The 26911-nt window shown below is 36.0% G+C and overlaps 1 protein-coding gene across 1 annotated transcript; it reads left to right on the plus strand.

Moving 5' to 3' along the window:
• Positions 1-5277: 5277 nt before the first annotated feature.
• Positions 5278-8185, plus strand: LOC149818569 (protein NRT1/ PTR FAMILY 5.8-like). The gene is made up of 4 exons (XM_089986245.1): positions 5278-5329; positions 5419-5636; positions 6155-6663; positions 7294-8185. Exons 1-4 carry the CDS (start codon positions 5278-5280, stop codon positions 8123-8125), a joined length of 1611 nt encoding a protein of 536 aa, XP_089842371.1. The 3' UTR covers positions 8126-8185.
• Positions 8186-26911: the final 18726 nt, after the last annotated feature.

Here is a 26911-nt window from a genome sequence, read left to right on the forward strand (position 1 = left end):
CAATGAACTGGTTCAAACCTTAAAATTAGGGACATTGAACCAGAGCTTTGGAAATAGAAAAAAAAAATCAAACTCTCCCTCCGTGTGACAAAGAATTGCATTCAAGTAGAAGAGGTAGAAGGAAAACATTGTTGCAGCAGCCAACCTCACAAGCTACGGTTTCTGCATGACAGTAAGAACAAGAGAAAAAGGGGGTTGTGAAGTAAAAAAAGAGAGAGAAATGGCTGGCTGGCTGGGTTATTTGCGTGCAGTTAAGATGGTAGCTGGAGAGTTAATGTGGAGGGTAGAGAGGGCATCCAAAAAAGTAACTGGGGTCGGAGTCGTCGACTACCACCTCCTGATGGTGGTAGTCGATTTGTGGAATTGGCACCGGTAAATGTCTTCCCAGTTACCCTTTTTCCTCCATCCCAAACGCTTTGGGGAGCTGAGTATTCCACAATTCAGCTCCGCCGCCCTCCGCCGGTGTGCTTCCAAACAGGGCCTTATTAGTTCTTGATGGAATTCTTTTTCAGAATGACTTGTAAAAAATTTGACATTTATAAAAAATCACAACTCAAGACATCATCAAAGCCTTGATTACTGGAATTCTTTGAGGCATTAAGATTCTTAGTTGCCTTGAAATAGCTGCTACAATATTAATGTAGCAAGCCAGCTGCATGATTTATCTGGTCCTACTTGAGGATGACCAATATAGAGGTGCACATGAGCATAGCTGAGCCTGAGCCTAGGGTGTTCAAGCTTTGCCTTGGTACATATAGTGCAGGGCTCGAGCTTCAATCAAGCTGTCGGTCTGCTTGATTGGCTGTCATCTCCCATGCAAAAAGAAATGCACTTGCTACTACAACAGAAGACTATAGTGTTGAAGAGTTTTACAATCTCTACATATGTAAAGTGGACATATATATATCCAGCCCACAGTTTATATCTATCGCACAACTGACTTAGTGTTTCACCTTTTTCTTTTTCTTTTTAATAAATCTAACTATTTAATGGGGACCAGCTTTTGGATCACAGGGTTCCAATGTGTAAGCAGGTTTTTCGGTTAATTAAAAAATTTATGGACGTAAATGCACCAAAATTTCATGATTGAAAAAACGTATGCTTTTATTGAGAAGTTGCAATCCAAGGGTTGATGGCTAGCAAATCGACCATGTTGAACACATCTACATTGTCAGGTTGCATAATAACAATCAATTGAAGCAAATATTTATTAAGGTAAAGTTGAACAACCTTGAGCTATTACGAAGCATAAGTTGATGTGAGAGCTCAGTTCATTTAATTAGATGCTTCGCCATTGAACTCAAGCTTGGTTCGTTTACCAAGCCAGCAATATCGAGCAGTGATTTAACAGTCTACAGTGTAATATCCAAGAATCCGATTCTTGGTACCACAAAGTAGTGAATTCTTTGGACAGATTGGCCTTATGTGAACATATCACCAAGGTCATGAACTCCAAAAAAAAATTGGGTTTCATGAATAAAAATGAAGGTACCATACTGCCCCAATGGGGTTTGGCATAGTGGGATTGGGCCTGGACCACTAGATGGGTGGTCTGGGTGCAAATCCCATGTGTGTCATCCCCTTGCACATTAAGCAAGGCGACTCCCTTGGGACGATTGCATTACGGTTTTACACTACCAGAAAAGAGACAGTACGTTTGGCAGACGTAAGTCCAGCATGGTCAGATCTCTTAATCCGAGGGTGGTTTCACCGTCCTTCATTGAGAAAAAATGAGGGTACAATACTATTAATTAAAAACCATGATCGATACTATTTTTCGATCTTTTCTTTAAATTCATACCTTACATATGTGATCTACATGGTTTGCTTAGTAGAAAAATGGCTTTGAATCATGTGATTGTGATGTGCAAGCAAGACTTTGAAAAATCTTCTAAAAACAATGACTCTCAATGGTATATAAGTTTTACCACTCGAGAAATTATTTTTGTCATATTGTTGGAACATGATCCAAGGTGTGATACATCATAACTAGGGGTGTCAATGGGTCAGGATTGCCCTGACTTGACCCGGACCAAACCTTATAGGGTCCAGGTATGGTGACAAATAAAAAGACGCAATTAAGACCCAGGTCCAGACCCGAAGGTCCAATTAATACATGGACCCGTGTATAGTTTGTGAAAATTTATACCAGATCCGGGCCCGACTTGAGTTTTGATTAAGACCGACAAATTTTCAATGTAAAAATGCAAAAAAAAATATTATTTTACCAAGTATGGTCCGAGTCTGGTTCATGTAATTCTTATCGGGTCCAGGTATGGTTTCTCTTATAGTAGACCCTATTAGACTCGGTCCGAACCCGACACCATACTAAAAAAATCAGGTCTAAGTCTAGTTCTAGCTGGGTCCAAACCAAACCCGACCCATTGACACCCCTAATCATAACAAACAAACCATGCTTATCTCATATAATGGTCAAAATTGAGCTGATACAACTTGCTCCTATGATTTCCAACTCAATAGTATGATATCTTCCATAATACCAATATTTACTCTAAACATAATGCAAAAAAGGAAAAAAAGTAAACTAAGTCACCTTGTAGACATTTACCTTTACCACATTTTCATGCAAACTTTGTGGTTGAAATGTCCTGGCTGCTAGAGTTGGAGATCCCAAGGCATCTTGGCTCAAAAGCTCATGATCCTTTGTTTATTAACAAAGTAGCAGATTTTGTAACAGAAAAAGAACACTAATCTCAAAAAGCAAGGGGCTAACTTTACACGTGTGTTAGACAAATGAGTACGGCATCTGCACAATCATGTAGGTATCAAACTCAGGCCACTATTAAAGCAACTGAATGAGCACATACGATACGAGTGTGCATCTCACCAGCAAGCACTAATGTTGAGAAGATAAAATTTCAAAGTGAATTCCACGTTAGAAATGCATGTGCTTTTCTTTTGGTGCAAAACATTATTATAAGAAATACCTACAGGCCTAGGCAATGTCTTCTGGTGAAGGTGATGTCCCCCATTCAAAGTTCAAACAATTAAGGGCATGCTTCCATATTTACTTGTCAATTAACACGGCTCTGCAGGAACCAAATAACCAGTTTGATTATGAGAACTGACATTATTCTAAACAAAATAGGTCATGGAGTGCTTAAAGGCTCCGCAAACCTGGTTATATGGCTGGTAAACGAGCTGAACGAGTTGAACATGCCATGTTTTGGGCTTGGCTCATTTATCAGTGGACTGAGCTCGTGCTTGAACATGTTTAACCATGCCAAGCACGTGCTCTGCGCTCACCTGAATGAGACAAGCCAAACACAAGCTGTCACATGTAAACAAATCTCATGTTATTTATATATGAAACTTATATATATATATATATATATATATATATATATATATATATATATATATATATATATATATATATATATATATATATATATATATAGTCACTAGAATATGAGAACTAGAAATAAGGGCATTTTCTTTTTTTGCAAATCCAACCATGTGGATGTGCTTGACATGGTGAATTTGCTAGGAATATGACTTTGTGGAACATCCTATTTTTGATGAAAAAATGTGATTTTTGAATGATTGAATATTTATGAAGATTATGAGCCATTGATTTTAAAGCCTTAAAAAAATCTCATGTATACATCAAAATAGGATGTTTCAAGAGCAGGTTCTTATAAAACCAAGCATTTAGATCACATCCTTATAGTTAGATTCAAAAGAAAAGAATAAAAAATCCATGAAAATTACAGTTCACACATTAGTTCTCACATTTTCAGTTCTCATATTCTAGTGACTCTCTCTCTCTCTCTCTCTATATATATATATATTGTACATATTACACCAAAAGGATATATACATATATATTCCATACATTTTACCTAATAGTTTATATTTTACATATATATTTTTCATGCATCCTTTTCTTTATGCATTACACTTGAAATATGCATCATACAAAGTAAGTATACACACACACAAGCTCATCTGAGGCAAGCCGAGCTAAACATCCTATGTTCCGGCTTGACTTATTTAAGCTAAACAAGCTGCTCATGGCTTGGCTTGGCCTGCCAGATATATGAGCCAATGCTAAACAAGTTTATAATGAGCTGACCGAGTCAAGGCATAATTTGTTCGGTTCATTTACCAGCCCTACTTGGTTAGGTGGGTTTGCTTAAGGCATTCAAGTTGCTAGACAGCAAGAGTTTGAAACTCGGTTTGTGCATCCCTTGCCTTAAAAGGCCAAGCAGCAAGATCCCTAGTGGCCAAAGAGGTGGCTGAGGGGCTTTCATTGCTTGGAGTTGAGCCATACAACAGGGTATCAATCTTTCCAGACACCAACAATCTAAACAAGGGTTTTCGATTGTTAAATATAATGAAAAAAAGGTCATGCAATGAGTTAAGCAGAGCTACCAAGTAATATCACATTCAGTGTTGTTGGTAATGGAAGTCATAGACTTAGTAGACTGTTTGGTGACTTGGGAGTACTAACTAACTAAAAGCTCAGATTCTATATCCGGACCCATTTCAAGGCCATTGAAATTGGCTACTCTTCATTCAATAGCGAGCTATGCAATCAATCAAGTAGGAAGCATATTTGATAATGAACAGTGATGCCTTGCTACCACTTGCAATAAATAGTTTTTTTTTTTTTTAAATTACATAGAAAAACCACATACAGGATCAGAGGTGCGGCTGCTCTGGCCTTTCACTACCATACCTAGTGATTGCCATCTCTCAGTGAGCTTCCTGCTTTGCCTTATGGAAGGGGGTGCTCACAGGGGGATTCGAACTTGGACTAGGGGGAGACCTACTTATTCACAAATCTGAGACCATGTGGGCGACCACTTGGGGAATGTAAATAAAGTTCTTGGAATGAACAAAAAGAGTGTGAGTGCTGAAGTATGGTGCTAGCAAGCATCTTGTCCCATATCAAGTGCTTACATAGAGGTTCCATGCTTTATCCCATTCTACTTTAGATCTCTGCAGTTTCTTCTGTAAGCCACTTTGGGCATTGAATGGAAAAGGACATCTATTATTGTCAGTATGTAAATGCTCACAACCTAGGAGGTTTTCCTACTCTATACAAAACGACTTTCACTTGCTTTACACTAACAAACTTAAAAAGGCAGAAATTTTGTCTGAAGCCTCAAGGAAAGCATGTGTCAGGATTGCGGTTATATTCTGGCTCTTATCACATTCTTTTCAGGAGGGCTTCATGTTTAAGAAAGATATTGGCACCCCCTTTATAGTTTCAACTACTCAATACTGTTCATGATAGCTTGATTTCTCATGGCTATAACAGGGAGGCTAGGGCTTAGCAAGTCTTGTATTCTCATCATTGGTGAGTACTTTCAATACCTTTCTTGATTTAGTGACTTGCTACTTACATATTGTTGCTTGTTCTATTGCTAATTGGAGTTGTTAATGTAGTTGTTGCAAGTGTTGAGAGGTTTGCATATAAGGGTGTGGCTGCCAACTTGGTGAGCTACCTCACAGATGTCTTACATCAGAGCACGTCCGTAGCAGCAAAGAACATCAACAACTGGTGTGGAGTTACCTCTATGCTTCCACTTGTAGGCGCGCTACTTGCCGACTCTTACGGGGATTGGTACACAACAATTCTAGCATCTTCTCTACTCTATATATTGGTAAAATTTCCCCTTTGTTATTCAGTGAGTTTTGTTCTTTTCTTTGTTGCCAATCTGTGTTTATGCAGCAAAGTTTTACATCATTGGAACAGAGGTTCTGCTAGTGCTTCAAACTGCACAACCTAAGGGCTTCTAGTTCATGTTTTGTTGATTTTATCAATTACTAAAGGGTTACTTAAAAAACATGCCTGGTTTTATTTGATAATTCAAATTCACAGCTAAAAAACATTATTCAAAATATGACCTAGTTTGAGAGTCAAGATGAAAGGCCAACTTAGGAACCTAACCACGTGTAAGCCTTTGGTTAACCATAAAACAAATGAGTATGCACTTGAATTACCAATTTTTTTGGGTATGAATCTTAACTATAATCGGTATCTGTTTGTAAATTACCCATAACTAAATGAATTCAATATCCAGGATTTGTTTTCTTGCATATTCATAGAGTTGTCTTAAGATTTTCTTTGTCAGAAAAAAAGAAAAAGAAAAAAACGCTGAGTTGTCTCGTGTTGTTGTAGGGCCTTGTTTCCTTGACTTCATGGGCATTGGTGTGGACTTGGTTTCCTAAGAGTAAAAGACCACCCTCCCCTCTATTTTGGTCCCTATATTTGATATCTATAGGACAAGGAGGATATAATCCATGCTTGCAAGCCTTTGGTGCTGACCAATTGGAAGAAGAGGAAGGTGTGCTGCCTTTAGATAGCACAGAGGAGGAGAGTACTAACAAGAGGAGCTTGTTTTTTCAATGTTGGTATTTTGGCATATGTATTGGGAGCCTCTTGGGGGTTACCATACTGTCGTACGTACAAGATACGTTCGGTTGGGGGATCGGGTTTGCCGTCCCAACTGCTGCAATGGGATTGTCAGCTTTGTGTTTCTCATGTGGATCCCGCTGCTACATTAAGAAACAGAGCAAATCTACGAAGCACATTGGCAACGTGATTGACACCATCAAAGCAATTGTAAGAAAAGTGATGGCTAGAAGACTCAGTTTAACTGCAAGTGATAAGCATTTAATCGAGCTCGAGTAATCTCTCTCTCTCTCTCTCTCTCTCTCTCTCTCTATATATATATATATATATATATCAGGATCCGTGCTAAATGAAACATTTTATTGGATTTTCAGTCTTTTTTCGAAATTTTATTCAACGCGATTGATTTACTAGAAATTGATACTTGGATCATGCATTTTGGATGAAAAAATGGGTTTTGGAGCCTAAAAAATGTATGAAAATTGTAGCCGTCCATTTTTGAAACCTTATAAAAGCCTATCCATGAATCAAATGCTCTAAGAACTTATTCCTATAAAAACAAGCATATAGACCACATCTGTATGGTCAGAATTAAAAAAAAACACCCAAATATGATAAAATATTTCAGTTAGCACCATGTCATATTTAGCATGGACCCTTATATATATATATACTTTTTGTTTCCAAAAGTATATATATGAAAAGTGATTGCTAGAAGACTGGGTTTAACTGCAAGTGATGTTTGTTAAATGTAATTTGGCCACAATGTGTGTGTGTGGGCACGCATGCGGGTGTGCATCGTGCATGCGTGCAAGCAATTCATATGGTACCATAAAACAGACAGACATTTTTCAATAGAATATGTGGCTGGAAATTGATTAATCATATTTTGCTAATTTTTGTAGGCTACAAGAGAAGGAAGGCTTGGTTGATAATGTCCATCATGAGGTTTTGGAGGGGAAGTTTGGCCAAAACATGTCTGCACCTGAAGATGCAAGAATTGTTCTCAGATTACTCCCCATATGGACAACATGCTTATTGTTTGCAGTCATATTCCAACAACCAATTACTTTCTTCACCAAGCAAGGCATTGCAATGAAGAGGAACATTGGGAAGAGCTTTGAAATCCCTCCTGCAACCCTTCAAAGTGTAATAACAATATCCATAATATTGCTAATGCCACTATATGATCCACTAATCATTCCCTTTATCAAAAGAATCACTGGCAGTGACCAAGGGATAAGTACTCTGCAAAGAATAAACATTGGAATGTTTCTCTCAATTATAGCTATGGTTATTGCAGCATTGTTGGAGACTAAAAGGCTTCAAATGCATATGTTGGATAATGGAACTCGCACCGATATCGTGCAACTAAGCATATTCTGGTTGTTACCACAGTACATTCTCTTGGGGATCTCAGATGTGTTCACTGTAGTAGGCATGCAAGAGTTCTTTTACTCACAAGTACCAAGTACAATGAGAACCATAGGTATAGCCCTGTACACAAGTGTTTTTGGGTTTGGAAGCTTCCTAAGTTCCATACTCATATCAGTGATTGAATTTGTGACAAGGATGAGAGGGCAAAGAAGTTGGTTCTCAGATAATTTAAGTGAAGCAAGGTTAGATCTTTATTATTGGCTTCTTGCTCTCCTGAGTAGTCTGAGCATGATGACATTCATCTGTATGTCAAAGTACTATAGTGACAAGTATGCCTTAGCCAATGAGAGCTGTAAATGAGTGTATCTAATTGAAACCTTGTTTCTCTCGCAATTTATTTGTGAAGTGTTCTTTTACAAAAAACAGGTTTATTATATTTGATGTATATTGCTATGCTGGGATACTTTTTATAGCTAAGTAAAGATAATGTGTTGTTATTTGGCTCAAAATATACCTCTTTGGAACCAAGGTTTTAGCAAAATAAGCCTTTCTTTTGCCTAGTCTTTTTAGAAAGGTTTTTTGAGGAAAAAACCCCCTTTATGAAAATGTTTAGTCTCATATTGATAATTGTTGTAAAACTCCATGAGTTTAAAATGAGTTGTGTTGTCTTAAGAGGCAACGGCCTCAAAAGGCATTAGATCTTGGACATGTCAAATGATATTTGAATATTAATATTGATTTGGATTTGGACTTGAACTTGGATTCAAATTCGGTTTGGTCATGATCTTGGTCTAACTATGACCTATCTTTTTACCACTCATTTTGGATAATTTTATACCTCATAAAAAGATTTGTTGCTTGACCAAGACAATGTGATTTTCCTTCGTGACCTTTCTTTGTAATTTGTGAAATTCCTTATTATATGCAACTTTCTTTTGCGAGCTTTCCTATTTCTTACGTTTTTTCCTTCTTTTTGGTTAGCCTCAACATGTCTACACATTGGGACGGTATGTGCATGTGACACCTTTGTCTAGGCAGTGGCTTCCCTTGATGGGTCAATTACCTTGCACTTCAGATGCTTTTTATGGTCCAAACATAAGGTCTAGTTTGAAGAGAGAAGAAAAAAGGGTTCTACATTTTTTTCTCAGCATTATATGTTTTTTGTGGGTTTTTCTTCTTCTCCATTACTGTGAAGCTATTTAGAATAATTATGTCATGGTGATTAGCCTATCCAACGCCAGGGGTGGTTAGTATTATACGTGAAGGTGCAAGCTTGATTGTATCCCAAAAGCAAAGTTGTGTACAACCCTATTGCACTTGGGTTTATTCCCACTTTAACAATTGTCGCTTTTAAAAAAGTATCTTGCTATGCACCTCCAAGAATCATTCTCATCGTTTTGAGCAAAAAGGGCTTCAGATCTCCTATAATGGTTGTCATATGGATTGTACAAAAAAAATTCAACAATTTAAAAGCGACAACATGCTCCATGGTGATCGTGTATGATGATGTTTGATCGATCATAAGAAATAGAATGTAGTAAGGTATGTTGTTAATTTTTATCCTCTTAGTAAGAAGCTATAGCCTATGCCTTTTGGACCGAGTGATTGCATGTTCATGTATACTTGAGCCTATTTATGGAAAAACTATGGGATTTCTAGAGGGTATTCCCTAATTTCTAGAAATCATTTTCATATAGATGGATTATATTGTTGTCTTCCATCATTATAATGTACAATATTGTTGCATGTATGATTTTGTCTTTGGGGCCTATTTTTGAATCCAAATTTGAGTTTTTGGATTTACATTGTGATCCATTTTAGGATTTTCATTCTTGTATGAACCACTAAGTTATGCAATTCTTGTGATCTAAGTTTTAGTGTTCACTTAAGGTCGTGTATTGGGTCCTTTTCTACACCAAACATGTTTCTCATGATATTAGATCTATATACGCTTTCATGTTTCGGATTTATTTGAGATTGATGTTCAGTTACTTGTACTTATTACCCATGCAAACTAAATTTTATATGTTGTGATGATTCAAAATCATTATTAATTTTTTATTGGTCTTGTTAGTAGCATGGTTTATAAGCTCTTGGTATTGGATCCATACTAATATCTACTATCATGCTTTGAATTCTTTTTGAGATTAATGATTCATATTCATGCAAGTTGATTTTATGTGATTATATGTTAATTATAGTTGAAAATGAATATTTCATTGAGTCTATCTCATATTTGTTGAGTTATGTGTTTTGGTCCAGACCTATATCCATATGATTCATTTATCTAGATCTTATTATTGGTGGTGTACCTAAAAGGGTTATATGCATATGCTAATAAATTTTATTCTTTTTTTGAGGTGGTCCAGACTCTTACTAAACCAATTTTGGTTTAAGCTCATTTTTTTGTTAATGGTCCATATTCGAATATAGTATGGTTTCATATTTATATTTGTGAATTATATTAACTTGTTTATTCGTTATGGCTATTTTTTATCAGCATGTAAATGCACGTCATGTGAAGATGATTTGGGTATAGATATATGGATGCTTGCATTTTATTATGTATAGACAATACCCTTATTATTATTGGGATGAATCTTTATTACATATTTCAAGAGTTCTTTAATGCGTATATCCAAAGTTTCTCTTAAATGATATGATGATTACCTCAAGAGCGCTTTGATGTAAATATCTAAAGTTTCTCATGAATAATAAATGACATGATGACTTCTTTTTTAACTCACCTATATGTATCTAAATGAGACTCTCATATGCTTATGTGTTAATCCAAAGAAAATTATGCTATTTATTTATTTATTGAAAAATGGTTCATGATCCTAGTATTAGGTTTTCAACTTTGATTATATTTTTGAGAATATGAATCTCGATGTTTCTTGTATTACAAATTATCTTTAAATTAAATTAAATAAATATATATACATATATATATTTCTCATTTGTCTAAAATAACTCTTTGGCCTGTTGTAAATTAAAATGAGATTGTTTGAGAGACATATAACATGTGCATGCATTGAAACATGATATGACTTAGATTGTGCATATGCATGCATTAAAACATAAGAGGGATTAATGCCATGATTCAATTTCAATTTGGATCAATAATAAGATATCATATCATGTTTTTTTATGTTGCTCTCATTTTTTTTATAAGCCATATAGCAATGATTGGGTGTGCCAATTTAGATTGTATTACACCCGATAACATACTAATAGTAGAAATGGGTAAAGATGTTTTTTTATTCAGATAAAGGGTGAAACATGGATTTGGATCTTTGATCCAATCCTACATATATAAATTATACTTTATCATGGGGATAGACATATAGTTTTTATAAAGACTATTGTGGAGCAAAATGATGACAATATGGGTATGAAGTTCTACTTCACCTATGTACATGTCATACCCTTTGAGATTTGTATCTTGTATCCACCATGACAAATTTGCCCATCTACTTATTGTATATGATTAGTATATTAAACCTACTCTTGATGTTTTGAGATAACTAATTATTAGAGGTTAGTGTGACTTTGTGAAATCCAATTTAAATATCAAGTTGATATTTTGAGAAATATGTTAATTGTTGATATGAGATCTTCAGATACTTGGAAGCATGAGTATGTTATGAATCTTTGCTAAATCTTTATCAAGTATGGATGTAAATATGTGGGACATCATAGACAAAGTGGTAAAATAATTTCTCAATTATAATTATTTTAATTTTTTGCTGGGTTGTTAAATGAGATTTATCATACGCTCCAACTCGTGGGGGTAAGAATTAATTTGATAAGATTTATGTTTGAAATTTTAGAGGAATCTTAATGCTCATATTTTTCTTTACAAGTTTAAATCTTTCCAAAAAAAGATTTTATGAGTTTTTAAAAACTAAAGGAGGGTAATTTATTGATCTCTAAAATAAGATTTTTTTAACATTGAGATATCCACCATATTTTTATATAGTGATAAATTTGAGAATGGTTTCTATTAGATAATCATATATCACTTTGAAATTGAGTTTTGTATCTTAATTATACAAACTTTATGGATAATAGATTTCATGATTCTAACATGTTATGCTTGAATTTTAATATATTTTATATGAGTGATATGATATTAAATATTAATATTGATTTGGATTTATATTTGGCTTTGAACTTGGATTTGGATTTGAATTTGGTTCAGTCCTGGTCCTGGTCTTGGTCTAACTATGACCTATCTTTTTACCACTCACTTTACATAATGTTATACCTCGTAAAAAAATTTGTTGCTTGACAAATACAGTATGATTTTTCTTTGGATTTGGCTTTGGTTTGACCAAGACAGTGTGATTTTCCTTGCGAACTTTTTTATTTGGCTTTGGACTTAGACTTGGATTTAGATTCGGTTTGGTCATGATCCTAATCTTGGTCTAACCGTGACTTATCTTTTTACCACTCATTTTGGATAATTTTATACCTCATAAAAAGATTTGTTGCTTGACCAAGATAGTGTGACTTCCTCATTATATGCGAACTTCCTTTGGGATTTGTGAACTTTCTTATTATATGCTAACTTCCTTTGTGACCTTCCTCATTATTTGTGAACTTCCTTTGTGACCTTCCTCATTATATGCAAACTTTCATTGTGATTTGCAAACTTCCTTATTATGTGTGACTTTTTTGTACCTTTTTTGGAGTTGTGACTTTCCTTTGTGACCATCTTATTTCTTATGAATTTTCCTTCTTTTTGGTTAGCCTCAACGTGTCTACATGTTGGGACAGTCTGTGTACGTGGCACCTTTGTTTGGGTAGTGGCTGCTCTTGATGGGTCAGTTACCTTGCACTTGGTTTGGATACTTGAGATGCTTTATGGTCCAAACGTAAGGTCGAGTTTGAAGAGAGATAAAAAAGGCTTTGCATTTTTTCTTCATCATTTTGTTTTATTATATGGGTTTTTCTCCTCCTCCATTATTGTGAAGCTATTTAGGGTAACTGTGTCACATTGACTAGCCTACCTGGTGCTAAGGGTAGTTACTATTGCATGAGAAGGTGCATGCTTAGTTGTATCCCAAAAGTGAAGTTGTGTATAACCCTATTGCATTTGAGTTTATTTTCAATAGGGCAACTAGCACTTTTAAGAAAGTGTCTTGTTGCGTGTCTCCAAGCATCATTCCCAACTAAGAGTTTCAGATCTCCTACAATGGTTGCCATAATGATTGTGCAAAAATTTTCCAACACAATGAACACCCTTGTTTGCAGGCCATATCATGAAATGAACCACCAAATATTGCTTGTCTTAACAACTAATGATAAAACCAATTAATTATTGTTACTGGCTATATGTAAGTCTTCATTTTCATTTAGAATATGTTGGACACAAAGAGCATAAAAGTTCACATTAATCTCTCCACTAATCTGCTAATCGATGATCCACTTTCTTTTCTATGATCTAATGATATTCATGATAAAGTATCGTTCCAAAAGCAATGTTGATAAAGTCACACTCTCTCTCTCTCTCATTAAGGTATCTCCAATAACAAGTATGGCAATTAGATCAAGTCCAGTGTGTGGGGATCTAGATTGTTCCATTAGTAACCAGAAGATAAGGAACATGTTGGAAAGTCTCAAGATAAGAAGTTGTTGCCTCTTCAGAACTCAATCAAGATCAAACGATTGCTTATTTCAAAGAAGAGTTTGATAGAAATTAACTCCATCTTTAAATTTCTTAAATTGTAGCAATGGAGTTGAAAAGATCTTAAAGGATGTAACTAATTGTAAACAGCTTGGCACACACACATATTAGTAATGCTACAATGCTCTTGGAGCACCTACTCCCACATACTAGAAATCATAGTTGTAGATTTTATATTCTCAATTGGACCATATGGATGAACTCAACATAGTTTATTTGATAGAAATCATGCTTTGGATCATATTTTTTCGGACATAAAAATAGGATTTTTTAAGTCATAAAATTTTGATACATTGTGAGGGATTGATTTTTAAAGGTCTTAAAAACCTACATGTATCCTATAATTACATGATCAAAAACTTATTTTTCTACTAAACAATGCTTATAGATCATATCTATTGATAAAAGAATTCATGAAATTTGAAATTCTAAAGTTTCTATTAGGTGGGAGTAGGTTCTTCGAGAGCACCCTATCACACACACACACACAAATATATATATATATATATATATATATATATATATATATATATATATATATATATATATATATATATATATATATATATATATATATATATATATATATGCAATCACCTCTATCGTGTGATAGAGAGTGATCTTACCTTGGATGTAAGCTATCCTAACAATTGAATCACATAAACTGGTTTCCTTATGTGTGTGGTTGTCGTTTTCTCTTTACCTTTGACATGGTGTCAGAGCCAAACGACTCCTAAGCCATGTTCATTCGTTTAGTTGTCTTGTGATTATGTCAAGCTGAAGCTAGTTAAACCATCTTGAATGTGAGGTTTTCTCTCTTTGGTGTTAATCATGACAAATTCATCTAGCTCATCTTCAACAAATATTGGGCGCAATCCCAACCTAGCAGTGCAATGGACTCAATTTGCTTCATTGGTTTCTATTAAGCTTGTTTGCAACAACTATTTGTTGTGGTAATTACAAATAGAATATGTTATGTACAATCAAGATCTTATCAAATACATTGATGGATCCTCCATTGCAATATATATATATATATATATATATATATATATATATATATATATATATATAACTCATGCCCACTAAACAAAAAGATGGAAAAGCATCAATGGCAAAATGTCTTTAGCTAAGCATGAAAGAGTAATCAATTTATACAAATGCTAGGTTTCTACATGAGGGAAACTGCCCCAAAGTTGGGGATTCAATTCGTAAATCACTAGATTCAAAGACAAACTCAGGGATAAAATAAATAACTAGAGATTGATCTATGAAAGTTTAAACTCTAATAAGAAATATTAGCAGGGATCCTTAAAAATGAGAACTTCACACGATCATCTATCTTTTTAGATCTAAAATATCTGGGATAAGGATAACAATCACCTTTTCCTTATGTATAAACATTGTCATCGTTTAGCTTTAAGAAATTTATCCGAATATTGCATCTTGAAAGAGAATCCTTTTGGGACTAGCTCTCCTCTTGCCGAGTCCATAATCAATCATTCCTTTTAGGTTATAACTAAGAAGTGTCATATGCTTGACAACTACACATGATGTATATGGGGTTTATCGAGATGGGATCAGGAGAGCATCTCTGGATGTCGTTAATCTCAAGATATATGACATCCAAATCTTGTATAAATCGAATGCCCATCACTTGGATGGGTCCTACTTTTTTTTCGATGGCGCCCTTCATATTTCAGATGTACGACTTTAGAATGGTTTAAAATGAATGGCTCACAATGAGCTGTTCATTGTTTTGAAGGGTGTCATTCATTTTTAAGATGAATGACATCTAAGGCGCTTCTAAGGATGTTACCGTCAGAGGTCCCTCTGATCTCAGGTTTATCTAAATTTAAACTAGTTATACTAATCTTAGCAATATTCAGCTGATTAGAATGATCAATTTTTTTTTAAAAACAATGACATTTTTTAAAATACATAATTATTTTTTTCAGGATATGAAAGTTAATAACTTTTCAAATTCAAATGGCTAAATTACACATTATTTTTTGAAAAATTTGCTTAAATTTTTTACGAACAATGACCTAGCTAGATGGCCGTTGCTTTTATTGGAAATACCATTTCTAACCACAAGTTAGAAAATATAATGAACATGGCCAATTTACTATTTACTTGATACTTTTGCCCTTTGTTGCCTAAAAATGTAGGTGTTTGATTTTCCAGGCGATAACTTATATGGCGTCTGATTTTTCCAGGTGACAACTGACATGATGCCTAATTTTTTCAAGCTACAATTACATGACCAAGACGTTGAATTTGTTGGGCGACAAAAGGGTAAAACTGTCAACAAAAAATCATGTGGCCATGTTTGGCATATTTTTAGTGAATTGGCCATGTTTGACATATTTTTCTAGTCTCGGCCTAAACAATGAATGGTTTTAAAAGTGAGTACCATTTATGTCATTTAAAAAAAATTCTATTGTCTTCTAAAACAAGCGCCAGTGTACTCCTAAAATTAAATGGCTATGAATTTTAAAAATGCCATTATTTTTTTAAGTGTGTTGATCATTTCAACCAGTTGAATGTGGTTAATGTGAATATTACTAATTTGAAGTTGGATAAACTTGTACGTGCATGCACACACATGCACTATCTTGAAAGGTGTTTATCACCTGTGCCAACATTCAACAGGCTCTGATCGTAAATAACCTTGACATCGATAGTTGAACTTATTATTAAAAGCCCATCACTTTTACCAGCATGATTATGGTGTTGGATTCGTGAGAAACAGGGACGATGCAATTATCAACTATAATGGCCAATGCCACCATGCTATTTGGCAATAGAAGGCCGTAGAAGATGATATACTAATAGAAAACCTTCCAAACTTACCCAATAACAAACATTTATCAGATTTCTGGTGTTTTTTTAAATCATGACCTTATAGACGTGTTCAATATGTTTGATTTACTAAAAATCGGATCATGAATTTTGAATGGAAAAAATGGTATTTGGAGCTTTGAAAATTTATAAAATTGTAGGCCGTTGATTTTTGAAACCTTATAAAAACATATTCACGCATAGGAATCAAATGCTCCAAGAACTATTCCTATAAAAAATGGTTAAAGGGTTTTACCAATTGAAGGCCCTCCAATGTGTGGTTGGTGACCGAGGGTTTTTCAAAAAATATTAGAACAATTTCCAATTAAGGTTAAAAGAGAGTGTTATAGAAATCTAAGTAAGAGTTGTGATAATGAGAATTTGGAGAAGTATATGATAGCAAAGAAGGAAGCTAAAAAAGTAGTTCAAAACACGAGGGATAAGGTATATAAGGAGGTTTATGACAAATTGGATACCAAAGAGGGCGAGAAGGATATTTATAGGCTTGCAAAGATGAGAGATAGAAAATCGAGGGATCTGGGTATGGTTAGATGTATCAAAGATGAAACACAAAGGGTTTTAGTTAAAGATGAGAAGATTAAGGAGAGATGGAAAGATTATTTTGATAAGCTATTTAATGGAAGTCATGCTCAGGATCTTGGAGACTTCCTCCTTTCCTTTTCATAAGATGAATCATGACTTCATGCGCAAGATTCAAAAGAAAGAAATTGCAGAGACTTTGAAGAAAATGAAATCAAGAAGGGCAGTTGGCCCAGATGATATACCTATCGAAGCTTGAAAATGCTTGGGAGAGAAAGGCTTAGAATGGTTGAAAAATCTTTTTAAAAAAATTTGACGGACAAATAAGATGTCTAATGAGTGGAGGAAGAGTACTTTGGTGCCTTTATATAAGAATAAGGGTGATATACAAGATTGCACAAACTATCGTGGTATAAAACTCATGAGTCATACTATGAAACTTTGGGAGAGGGTGATTGAGTCTAGGTTGAGGAAGGTTGTCATGATATCGGAGAATCAGTTTGGTTTTATGCCTGGAAGATCAACTATGGAAGCTATACATCTTCTTAGACAACTTATTGAAAGATATAGAGAGAGGAACAAAGATTTGCATATGGTTTTTATTGATTTAGAAAAGGCATACGATAGAGTACCTAGGGACGTTCTTTGGTGGACAATGATGAAGAAAGGTGTTTCTCTCAAGTACATTAGTATAATTAAAGATATGTATGAAGGAGTAGTAACCAATGTCCGCACTTGTGGAGGGGTGACAACCAATTTTCCGATAACGGTTGGGTTACATCAAGGATCTGCTTTAAGCCCTTTCCTATTTGCGATAGTGATGGATGAGCTTACAAGATTAATTCAAGAAAATGTACCGTGGTGTATGTTGTTTGCTGATGATATTGTTTTGATTGATGAGTCTAGAGCTGGGGTTAATGCTAAGTTAGAATTATGGAGACAAACATTGGAAGCAAGAGGTTTTAAGGTGAGTAAGAGTAAGATAGAATATATGGAATGTCGGTTTAGTAAGCAGCGAAGTAGTGATGAGAGTGTAGTGAAGCTTTGTGAGCAAGAAATACCGGCGGGTGATTGTTTCAAATATTTGGGATATATCATTCAAAAGTATGGAGAAATTGATGGAGATGTAAATCATAGGATAAAGGTTGGGTGGATGAAATGAAAAAGTGCAACTGGAGTGTTGTGCGATCGTAGAATGCCATTGCAGTTGAATGAACAGTTTTATAGGACGACTATTAGGCCCGCTTTACTATATGGTACAAAATGTTGGGATGCCAAGAGACATCATATTAAAAAAATAAGTGTAGCTGAGATGCGTATGCTTAGATGGATGTGTGGAAATACAATAAAAGATAAGATTCAGAATGAAGAGATACGTAAGACGGTAGGCGTTGCACCCATTAAAAATAAGATGAGAGAGAATCGTTTACGGTGGTTTGGACATATTCGGTGAAGGCCTAATGATGCTTTAGTCAGAAGGATGGAGAAATGGGAAAATATATTAGTTAAAAGAGGTCAGGGTAGGCCTAGGAAGACTTGGATGAAGATGATAGAAAAGGATATGAATGCTTTGAACCTCACCGAGGACATGGCATTGGATAGAAATGATTGGAGGAGAAGGATTCATGTGGAAGACCCAAAATGATTTTCTTTTTTGATTCATATCGCAGACCCCAATTGTTTTGGGATGAAGGCGTAGTTGTTGTTGTTGTATTAGAACAGTTTCCACCTCTCTCTCACACACACACAAGCACATGACTTGTCAATCAAGTTTTTTTTTAAGGCAAGTTGCGGTTAGATAGAGATATCTCTTAAGCCCCGTGTGGCAGAAGAATTCGAATTTGGGCTTTCAGCTTGGCACAAAACCCGCTTACCACATGGGATACCACCTGTCAATCACTTATTGGCAGGCACCACAGGTGCCACATTTACCATGACCCAGTTTTTTGATCAAATAATATTGAAAATCACCATTGAAGATGCTTTTCAGTATTTTGCACTGGATGCCAAATCCCCCATAATTGTTTTGAATGAAGGATTTCACATCCTACCCTTGATCCACCAGGATGGGCGGTAGATATTGAAAGTCACCGTCAATGTTGATTTTGATCCGACGTTGATGTCCACAATGTAAAACCCTTCCCAGGTATCTCCTCCTTACCCGTTGCTTTAATGACAAGGGATGCACACCCCAAGTATCAAACTTGAAAATCCTTTCACCTTGAACACCTTAAGCTGACTCACCTAGCCTGTGGGCTTAATAAGACACTACAAGAAAAATGCTAATTAGCGACGGAAATTTGTGATGAATTTTTTCCATAGCAAATTTGTGATGGAGTAGCGAGCGAAAACTCTCCGTTGCTAACATTCGAAATATTTGCCAAATTAGTGACAAAAAAAATTCCGTCGCAAATCCGTTGCTAATTATCGATGGATTTGCGACAGAAAAATTATGTCTCAAACTCCGTCGCAACTTAGCGATGAAAAGTTTTTCATCGTTATTCTCGTCGCTAAGTCACGACGGATTAGCAACGATATTTTTCTATCACCAAACATTACAAGAAAAAATGCTAATTAGCGACGGAATTAGCAAGAGAATTTTTCCATCGATAATCTGTCACTAATTAGCGAGGAAATTTTTCTATCTCTAATCCATCCCTAATTAGCGACAGATTAGCGATGAAAAAATTCCCTCGCTAATTCGCCGCTACTTTTCTATTTAAACTGACCCATCTGGGGCACAAATTTTTTTCTCTCTCCCTGTGCGAAATTTAAACCAACCCAGTCGTTCGATTAAAGCGTCAGACGACGTGCTTCTCTTTCAGATTGTCCGGCTTCCCCAAGAAGCCTCGCAGGCGACAACTGAAATATGACTTCGCGGTGGAGGAACGCGAGGAAGAAGAGGAGTTGGAGTCGCCGGTGCTGGTTGGATTGGGGAGCTTGTCGTCCCCTTCCTCGTCTCCCTGCATTGATCTGTGCCCTAACCTCTTCCTCTCCAACTGAAGCCTCAGAGTCTTAGCCACGCTTTCCTCTCCGCCGCCCTCATCATCCACTAGGCATGATGAGAAATCGATCGAGAACCGGCCTAGCCTCCTCCGCTCATACTTTCCAACCGGCTATTGAACGGTCGCTAGTCGGCGAACTCAAAACCACAGTGAGATTTGATCGAATCACGTTTCTTGGACGCTCTTTTATTTTTTTGTTGCGTCTAGGGGTTCTCAGTTTGGTTGTCATCTACGTCTTCGTTGATTTATGTGTTCAAAGTTTCTTCTGATCGCATTGCCGCGTAGCTACGGTGCTTGCTTTGTTAACTGAATTTCTTTTGTTGTTTCTTGATGGAATTAGGATTACTGAGCGTCGGGTGAGTGTGCTATAATGCAATGCAGCAACATGTACAGAGGTAGTCGACCTCATCGAGCTTCTTTGAAAGTCCCATTGTAAAAAGGATTATGTGCGCCTCGGCTTGAGGCGCGCCTCAAGGCGTATTAGGCGCACGCCTTAGGGCTCTTTTTTTATTTTATTTTTTAAATTTTGCGATGGATTAGCGACAGATTATATCCGTCTCTAAGTCATCATCAATTTCAATCAGGTAATATTTTGCGACGACCTTTAATCCATCACTAATCCGTCGCTAACTTGTTAACCAAAAGTTAGCGACAATTTATATCTGGATATAATCTGTCGCTACACCGTCGCTAATTAGCGATGAACATAAGCCATCGTTAATCTATCGCTAAGTTGCAATGGCGTAGCGACAACTAAAGTCTTTTGTAATTTAGCGACTAGGATTATGCGGCGGACGCTATCCATCGATAATTCATCCACCACAAGAAAAATGCCAATTAGCGACGGATTTTTCTCGTCGCCACTTTGCGACGAATGTAGCGACAGAAACATATTCGTCGCTAAGATTTATAATATTGACAGATGTAATGACGGAAAAATGTTTGTCGCTAAGTAGCGGCGGATTAGCGACGACCCATTTTTGTCGCAACACACGCAAGGATTAGCGACATATAGTTTTTCGTCGCTACTTAGCGATGAAATTAGCGACAAAAATATTCCATCGCTAATGGGCCATATAAATTTACCATGGAGTTGCGACGGAATTAAGCGTCTCCAAATCCGTCGCTACTTTTCGTGTAAATCCCTAATCAGAGCCTCTTTTTCTCTTTCCTGTTTCGTCTCTCCCGCCCGGCCGAAGCAACCCTCCGTCGACCGAAGCCATCCTCCGCCGCCCAGCACACTCTCTGGCCTGCCGGTTGTTGCCCGTTGCTCCCCGGTCCGCCGTCCGGCCCGTCGCCACTCGATCCGCCGCCCCCCGTTCCGCCTGGCCCGTCTTCCCCGGTCCACCGCCCGTCGCTCCCCGTTCCTCCGCCCGGCCTGTCGCCCCCCAATCCGCCGTCTGACGCCCCCCGCCCGCCGCAGGTAAATCCCAGTTCTTTTTACCTACGGCAGGGGGGGGGGCTGCCCTGCGTTTTGTTTTTTCCGGCAGGGGGTCGACCCCCTGCCTAGTTTGTTTTTTCCGGCTGAAGGGGGGGAGGGGGGGGGGGGGGGGGGGCGACCCCCTGCCGCTTTTTGTTTTTTCAGGCAGAGGGTCAACCCCCTGCCTCGTTTGTTTTTTCCGGCAAGGGGGGCGACCCCCTGCCGCGTTTTATTTTTTTCGACAGGGGGTCGACCCCCCTGCCTCATTGTTTTATTCGGGCAAGCCGCCCCCCCCCCCTTTCTCGGTAGGGGGTCGACCCCCCTGCATCGTTTCCACTTTTTTTTTCGGCAGGGGGGGGAACCCTTGTAAACACCCCAAATTTTCGCCCTCATCCAGTGTTTGTCCATTTCATAAGTCATTACAGATCATTGCATGTCATTGCATGTATTCGGCATATCATTTCATCGCATTGCATAGCATTGCATGCCATTACATCTCATTCTCGAGATCCAGCACTCCTATTTCAAAACATTCAATCCATATTTGAATTTTAAAGCTTTTATTTCAAAATCAATTTTAAAACCTGGGTTTTTATTCAATACTCTGTCATTTTCCAACCCCAGGACTTTATATTTCGAAATATTTTCTCAAGGAAACAATCTGGATTCATTTCAAATTCAAATTTTAATCGATTTCAATTCACAGATGAGACCCATTGAGGTGGTGTCGCTTCTGAATTCCTTTATTCATCAAATTTTTCAAAATTTTGAAAGTTTCAGTCCGATCAGGACTCTGTCTCAGAGTCCTGATCCGGTCAGGAGTCTGTATTGAAGTCTGTTTTACTTCCATTTTCAATCTTTTTTGTTTGTTTTCGAAATTTAGGTCATTTTACAGAGTCCAGTTAGTTCAAAACTCTATTTTAGAGTTCGGTTGAGTTAGGAGTCTAACCCTGACTGTGTTTTCTGACTTATTTCATCATTTTTTGATAAAATCTTTTGGAAAATTCTTTCATTTGGCTTTTAAAATCTAAAATCTCAAAGTCCTAAGAGTTCAGGACTCTAACTCGGAGTTCCAGTTCGCTTGAGACCCTATTTTCAAAGATCTTGAATTTCAAATGTCGATTTTAACCCTTTTTCAAAGCCATTTTCAGTGTTTATTTCAAAATTTCCAAAATTCGATGTGGGCCCACTCAGTTGGCACCATATCCAGAGGAATTCTAACTCAGTTAGGACCTTATGCCATTTCAAAAATCCTAATTTTAAGTTTACTTTTGAAAATCTTTTGAAAACTCCTTCAATTTCAAGTTTTAAAATCACTTTTTGAAAAACTCAAGTAGGGCCCACTCGGGGTGGTGCCATATTCGAGTAAGTCAGGGCTAGACTAGGGTTAGTTGATGTCTTGGTTAGTGTTAGAGGTTTAGAAGAGTCAAAACCATTTTGAAAACTCATTTTGAAAATTAGTTTTTAAAACTAGTGTTTTTAAATGTTTTTAAAGGTGTTTTAAAAACCCAAATGTGAAAGATGCCAAGTGGCATCACATTTGGGGGTTTTCTAGGTTTAGTTAGGGGCTAATTAGGGATTAATTAGAGTCCCACCTAGGTTAGAAAACCACAAAAAATCGTTGCCTTTAGTGGATTTATTAGAAAGAGTCCTAAAAAATGAAAAACCTCTTAATTAACCCTAATTAAGTGACTTTTTGAAAAACTATAAAAAGGGACCTAAGGGGGGCCAAAAGGAGGGCTCTTTTCTCTCAAATTTTCGTGGCCTCTCTCTCCTCTCCAGCACCTCCACCTTCCTCCATTGCAGCTGCAAGCACCAAGGTAATATTTTTAATATTTTTTAGTTTTATTTAATACTTTTTCATGTTTTAAATCAATTTTAGCCATTGGCTCCATCATCTTCATGGATTAAACCATGGATTTAACCTCAAGAACCATCAAGAATCAGCAAGAACAATCCAAGAAGGTGATCCAACCCTGTTTTGGGTGATTTACAGAGATTTTAATCCATTAGAATTGATTTTAATATGATTCTTTGCATTAATAACCAATAAAATATATGATTTGCCCTTTTTAATGGGTTAAATCTATGTTTTAAAGGTGATATCAAATTCCAGCCATTGATTCCCTGTTTTTATTTTATTTTCATGGTTTATTTATGTTTGTTTCATGTTCTATAGCATAGAAATAATTTTTATTTATTGTTTTATGGTTTATTTTATTTATTTACATTAGTTAATGCATGGTTTTTCAAGTTTCTTAAATTTCTGTGTGTTTTAGGTTTAGAACAGTAAAGATAATGTTATTTCGGATGGAAGTTCTCATTATTTATTTCTGATTTTTTTATATGTGGTGCATGCATAAGTTATTGAGTTACTGTAGAAAAATCAGAGGTTTTGGATCTCTGGAACCCTGTCAAAAAAAATCAGACATCAAATCGGGTTTGTAAAGCTTTAAAATCGTGGTTAAAATCAAGAAGGTAACTTGCTGTGATGATATTTCTCTCATCTTATATCCGATTTTAGATCTGTAAAGTGCTATGGATTCACATTGAATAGATCTGTCGTCTGGGAAATTTTCGGATTTTTTGATCACTGTTTAGTATTTTTCCCCTTTTAGAGAATCTGTTTTTAATTTTAAAACTCGTTAGGGTTTACCAAAACCCTAATCAGACTTGTGTTAGTCATAAATCCCAAACCACAGATCCGATTTTAGATCTGTAAAAAGTGAGTATTGTTATTTTTCTATCTACTGTTCACCACTAAAATTTCAGAAAATTTTGTTTAGGATTGCTATTTATTCCTGTATTTTCAATATGTAATAGCTGTTTTAATCCCTGTTAAAAGTGATATATTTTAGCTCAGATTGCCGGAAGGGTTTCTCCCTAACCGGAGATGATTTTTCCGATCTGTAAATTGGGAAATCTCTGTTTTTCTTCCTAGTTAGCCTCTGTAAAATTTCATAAATTTCCATGGAGATTTGGCCCCTGATTCAGGTCTTGGATTGAAACTGGTTGGTGAATTAGGTCAAAAATAGCATATTTTTAGGGTTTAATGCAATTTTCGGATTAATTTAATGTCAAAAAATTATTTTTATAATTCCAATTCGACATTAGGGTTATAACAAGTGAAGGTACCAATTTTTATGGATTTTGGAATCCATTTGATGGCTGAATTAAGCAAATTGCAAAACCGGGTTCCTGAAAGATCCAAAAACACTGCAAAAATCACAAAATTTGTGATATTATTGGATTTTCGTGCATAAGCATATATTCTTAGGGTTTAATCATGTTCGTAATCATATTAGGATGCTTTAGGTTTAATTTTGTGCTCATTTGATTTCATTTAGTGCATAAAACCTAAGTTTTTACCAAAATCTATTTCTAAAAACCCTGATTTCAAGGCCATAGTCTTGCTATCGGGGGCAATTTGGTCATTTGACCTAAATTTCGAAATCCCTAACCCTAATTTCATATTTTTAATCATGTCATAGCATATTTGGTTTGAGTTTATTCCATTAAAATTTCAAAATTTGTATTTTATCAAAATATCTTTCTAAAAACCCTAATTTCAAGGCCATAGTCTTGTTATTAGGGGTATTTTGGTCATTTTGACCACAATTTCGAAATTCCATATCTTCTCTTTCATATGTATTCCATTTTATTTCATACTTTATCATTTTTATTTAAGAGAATCAAGGAAGAGGCTTATATCTAGCAAAATCCAACAATTTCCTGATATTGTTGGATAAATCTAGAAAAGCCAACATATATTCATTAACCAAGTTTTCTAGTTTTGCAGGTACATTGAAGACTTTATTTTTCATGTATTTAAATTTCAATAGTGATGTAATTTGTAATTAAACTTTGGAATAAGAATTTACATTTCCTGCTTAGCTTAGGTTGCATTGCATATAGTTTATTTTTTTAAATAATGTTAATGTGTGATGGATGATGATTCATGCATATTTTTACAAATTCACCATGGTCTACACGAATGGCACATGCACCAGCTTCTATGAAGTTTATAAACTTGGTGGAATTTGTATTTATGGCCATAGTGAGAATATGAATGATACTTAGATTTATGATCTTCACATTAGCCACATTCAGCCTACACTCTTAGGCTAACTTCAAAATGCACTGCATTTCTCAAAAATACAAAAAGTATTTCTCAATTCCTCAAATTCATATTCATTCATTTCATGCATTTGTCAACTCCAATTCAAAATCCAAGTCAAGGAAATTGAATTCCTCAAAATCTCCTAAGTCTTATAGCAAAATCGATTTTCCCAAAGACATTGAATTTCAAAGGATATTTCAAGTATTTCCCAAGTTCCAAATTCAAATTTTCTAAGTTAGAATTTCAATTTCCAAGTTTGAATTAAGAGAAACCAAGTCTCTCAGAATCGATTTTCACCAAATGTCAAGGATTCCTCAAAATTGATTTTTATTTCTCTCAGAAGTATATTTCAAATCCCATTTCACGATTTCTCATGTGATATCATTTCCAAGATTTACATTTTCTAAATATTTCAATCATTCAAAGCAAACATCATGTTTTCAAATGTACATTTTCTGAAAATTCATAGCACATGCCTGATTCTTAGTGCATTTAGAAATTAGAATATGATTTAGACAAGCTGAATAGAGTAGAGCATAAGATTGATCCTTGGTTCAATTACCCCTGTTAAAGGTGGCAGGAACGGTTGAACCTCGTACCGACAGGCGAGTCCCATTCTACGGAATTTTCCCGCATTTTAAAAACGGAGGCGAGTTATTTTCAAAAATCTTTTTCAAAGGTCAGTTTGATTCGCAAAAGTTAAAAATTTTGCGATGATAACAGGTTTGGCGACCGTGATGGGACCTGTCTTTGCCTGATCAATTTAATGCTCTACTTAGTTCAAATTGTCAAAATCGATTTCCATGGAATGTCAGCTTTGCTTTATGATATCATGTGAACCTAGGAGCCTAGACTTGAACCCAGCTGACATGGAATGCATATAGACTAGGTATGGTTTGGTAGGACCATATTGAGGAGAATTATTCATGCTCACATAGACTTAGGCCTAATACAACACTCCTCAATTTAGGAATTGTATGAAAACAATGTTTGCTTCTTCAAATATTTCAAAATTCTATCTCTTTAGGACTTAGAGCCTTCTGTTTGATTGCATGTGCTCATGTTTTTCAAAAACCACCCCACCTATATTGTCCCGGTCTTCACGTTGCTGGGCTCTCTTCTAGAACCATAGTTCGGGACAGAGCCTCACAACTGGGCCACCTATTTGGGTGAAACCCCCCCTGCCACGTACCAAGGGCCATAGTCCAACGTATATCGGCAGGTGCTCAAGGATGTTGGAAAACTTGAACCTAGAACCAGCGAAATTGATTTTATGCCACGTACATCGAGCCTTGGCTTGAGTATATAGGCATAACTGGATTGGATACAGATGATTTGAGTCTTAGAGTTAGGATTAACGTCCTACAACCATTTCAAAATTTGTGCATCTAGAGTCAGCTTTTAGAGAATGTTGTTTGTGCATACTTGTTTGTGCAGAATGTGATTGAATATGTTATAGTCATCTCCTTTTATTTTCCATATTTTTCCCAATTTTCTAAAAATACTGGACGATTTTCTCAAAATT

This window comes from Nuphar pumila, chromosome 13 (assembly GCF_984573655.1).
Source record: "Nuphar pumila chromosome 13, dmNupPumi1.hap1.1, whole genome shotgun sequence".
Lineage (NCBI taxonomy): Eukaryota > Viridiplantae > Streptophyta > Magnoliopsida > Nymphaeales > Nymphaeaceae > Nuphar > Nuphar pumila.

Coding starts and splice junctions, on each gene's coding strand:
- LOC149818569 (XM_089986245.1), top strand. CDS start 5,278: ATGGCTATAACAGGGAGGCTAGGGCTTAGCAAGTCTTGTATTCTCATC. Junction 5,330..5,418: donor GTCTTGTATTCTCATCATTG/GTGAGTACTTTC, acceptor TTGTTAATGTAG/TTGTTGCAAGTGTTGAGAGG. Junction 5,637..6,154: donor CTTCTCTACTCTATATATTG/GTAAAATTTCCC, acceptor GTGTTGTTGTAG/GGCCTTGTTTCCTTGACTTC.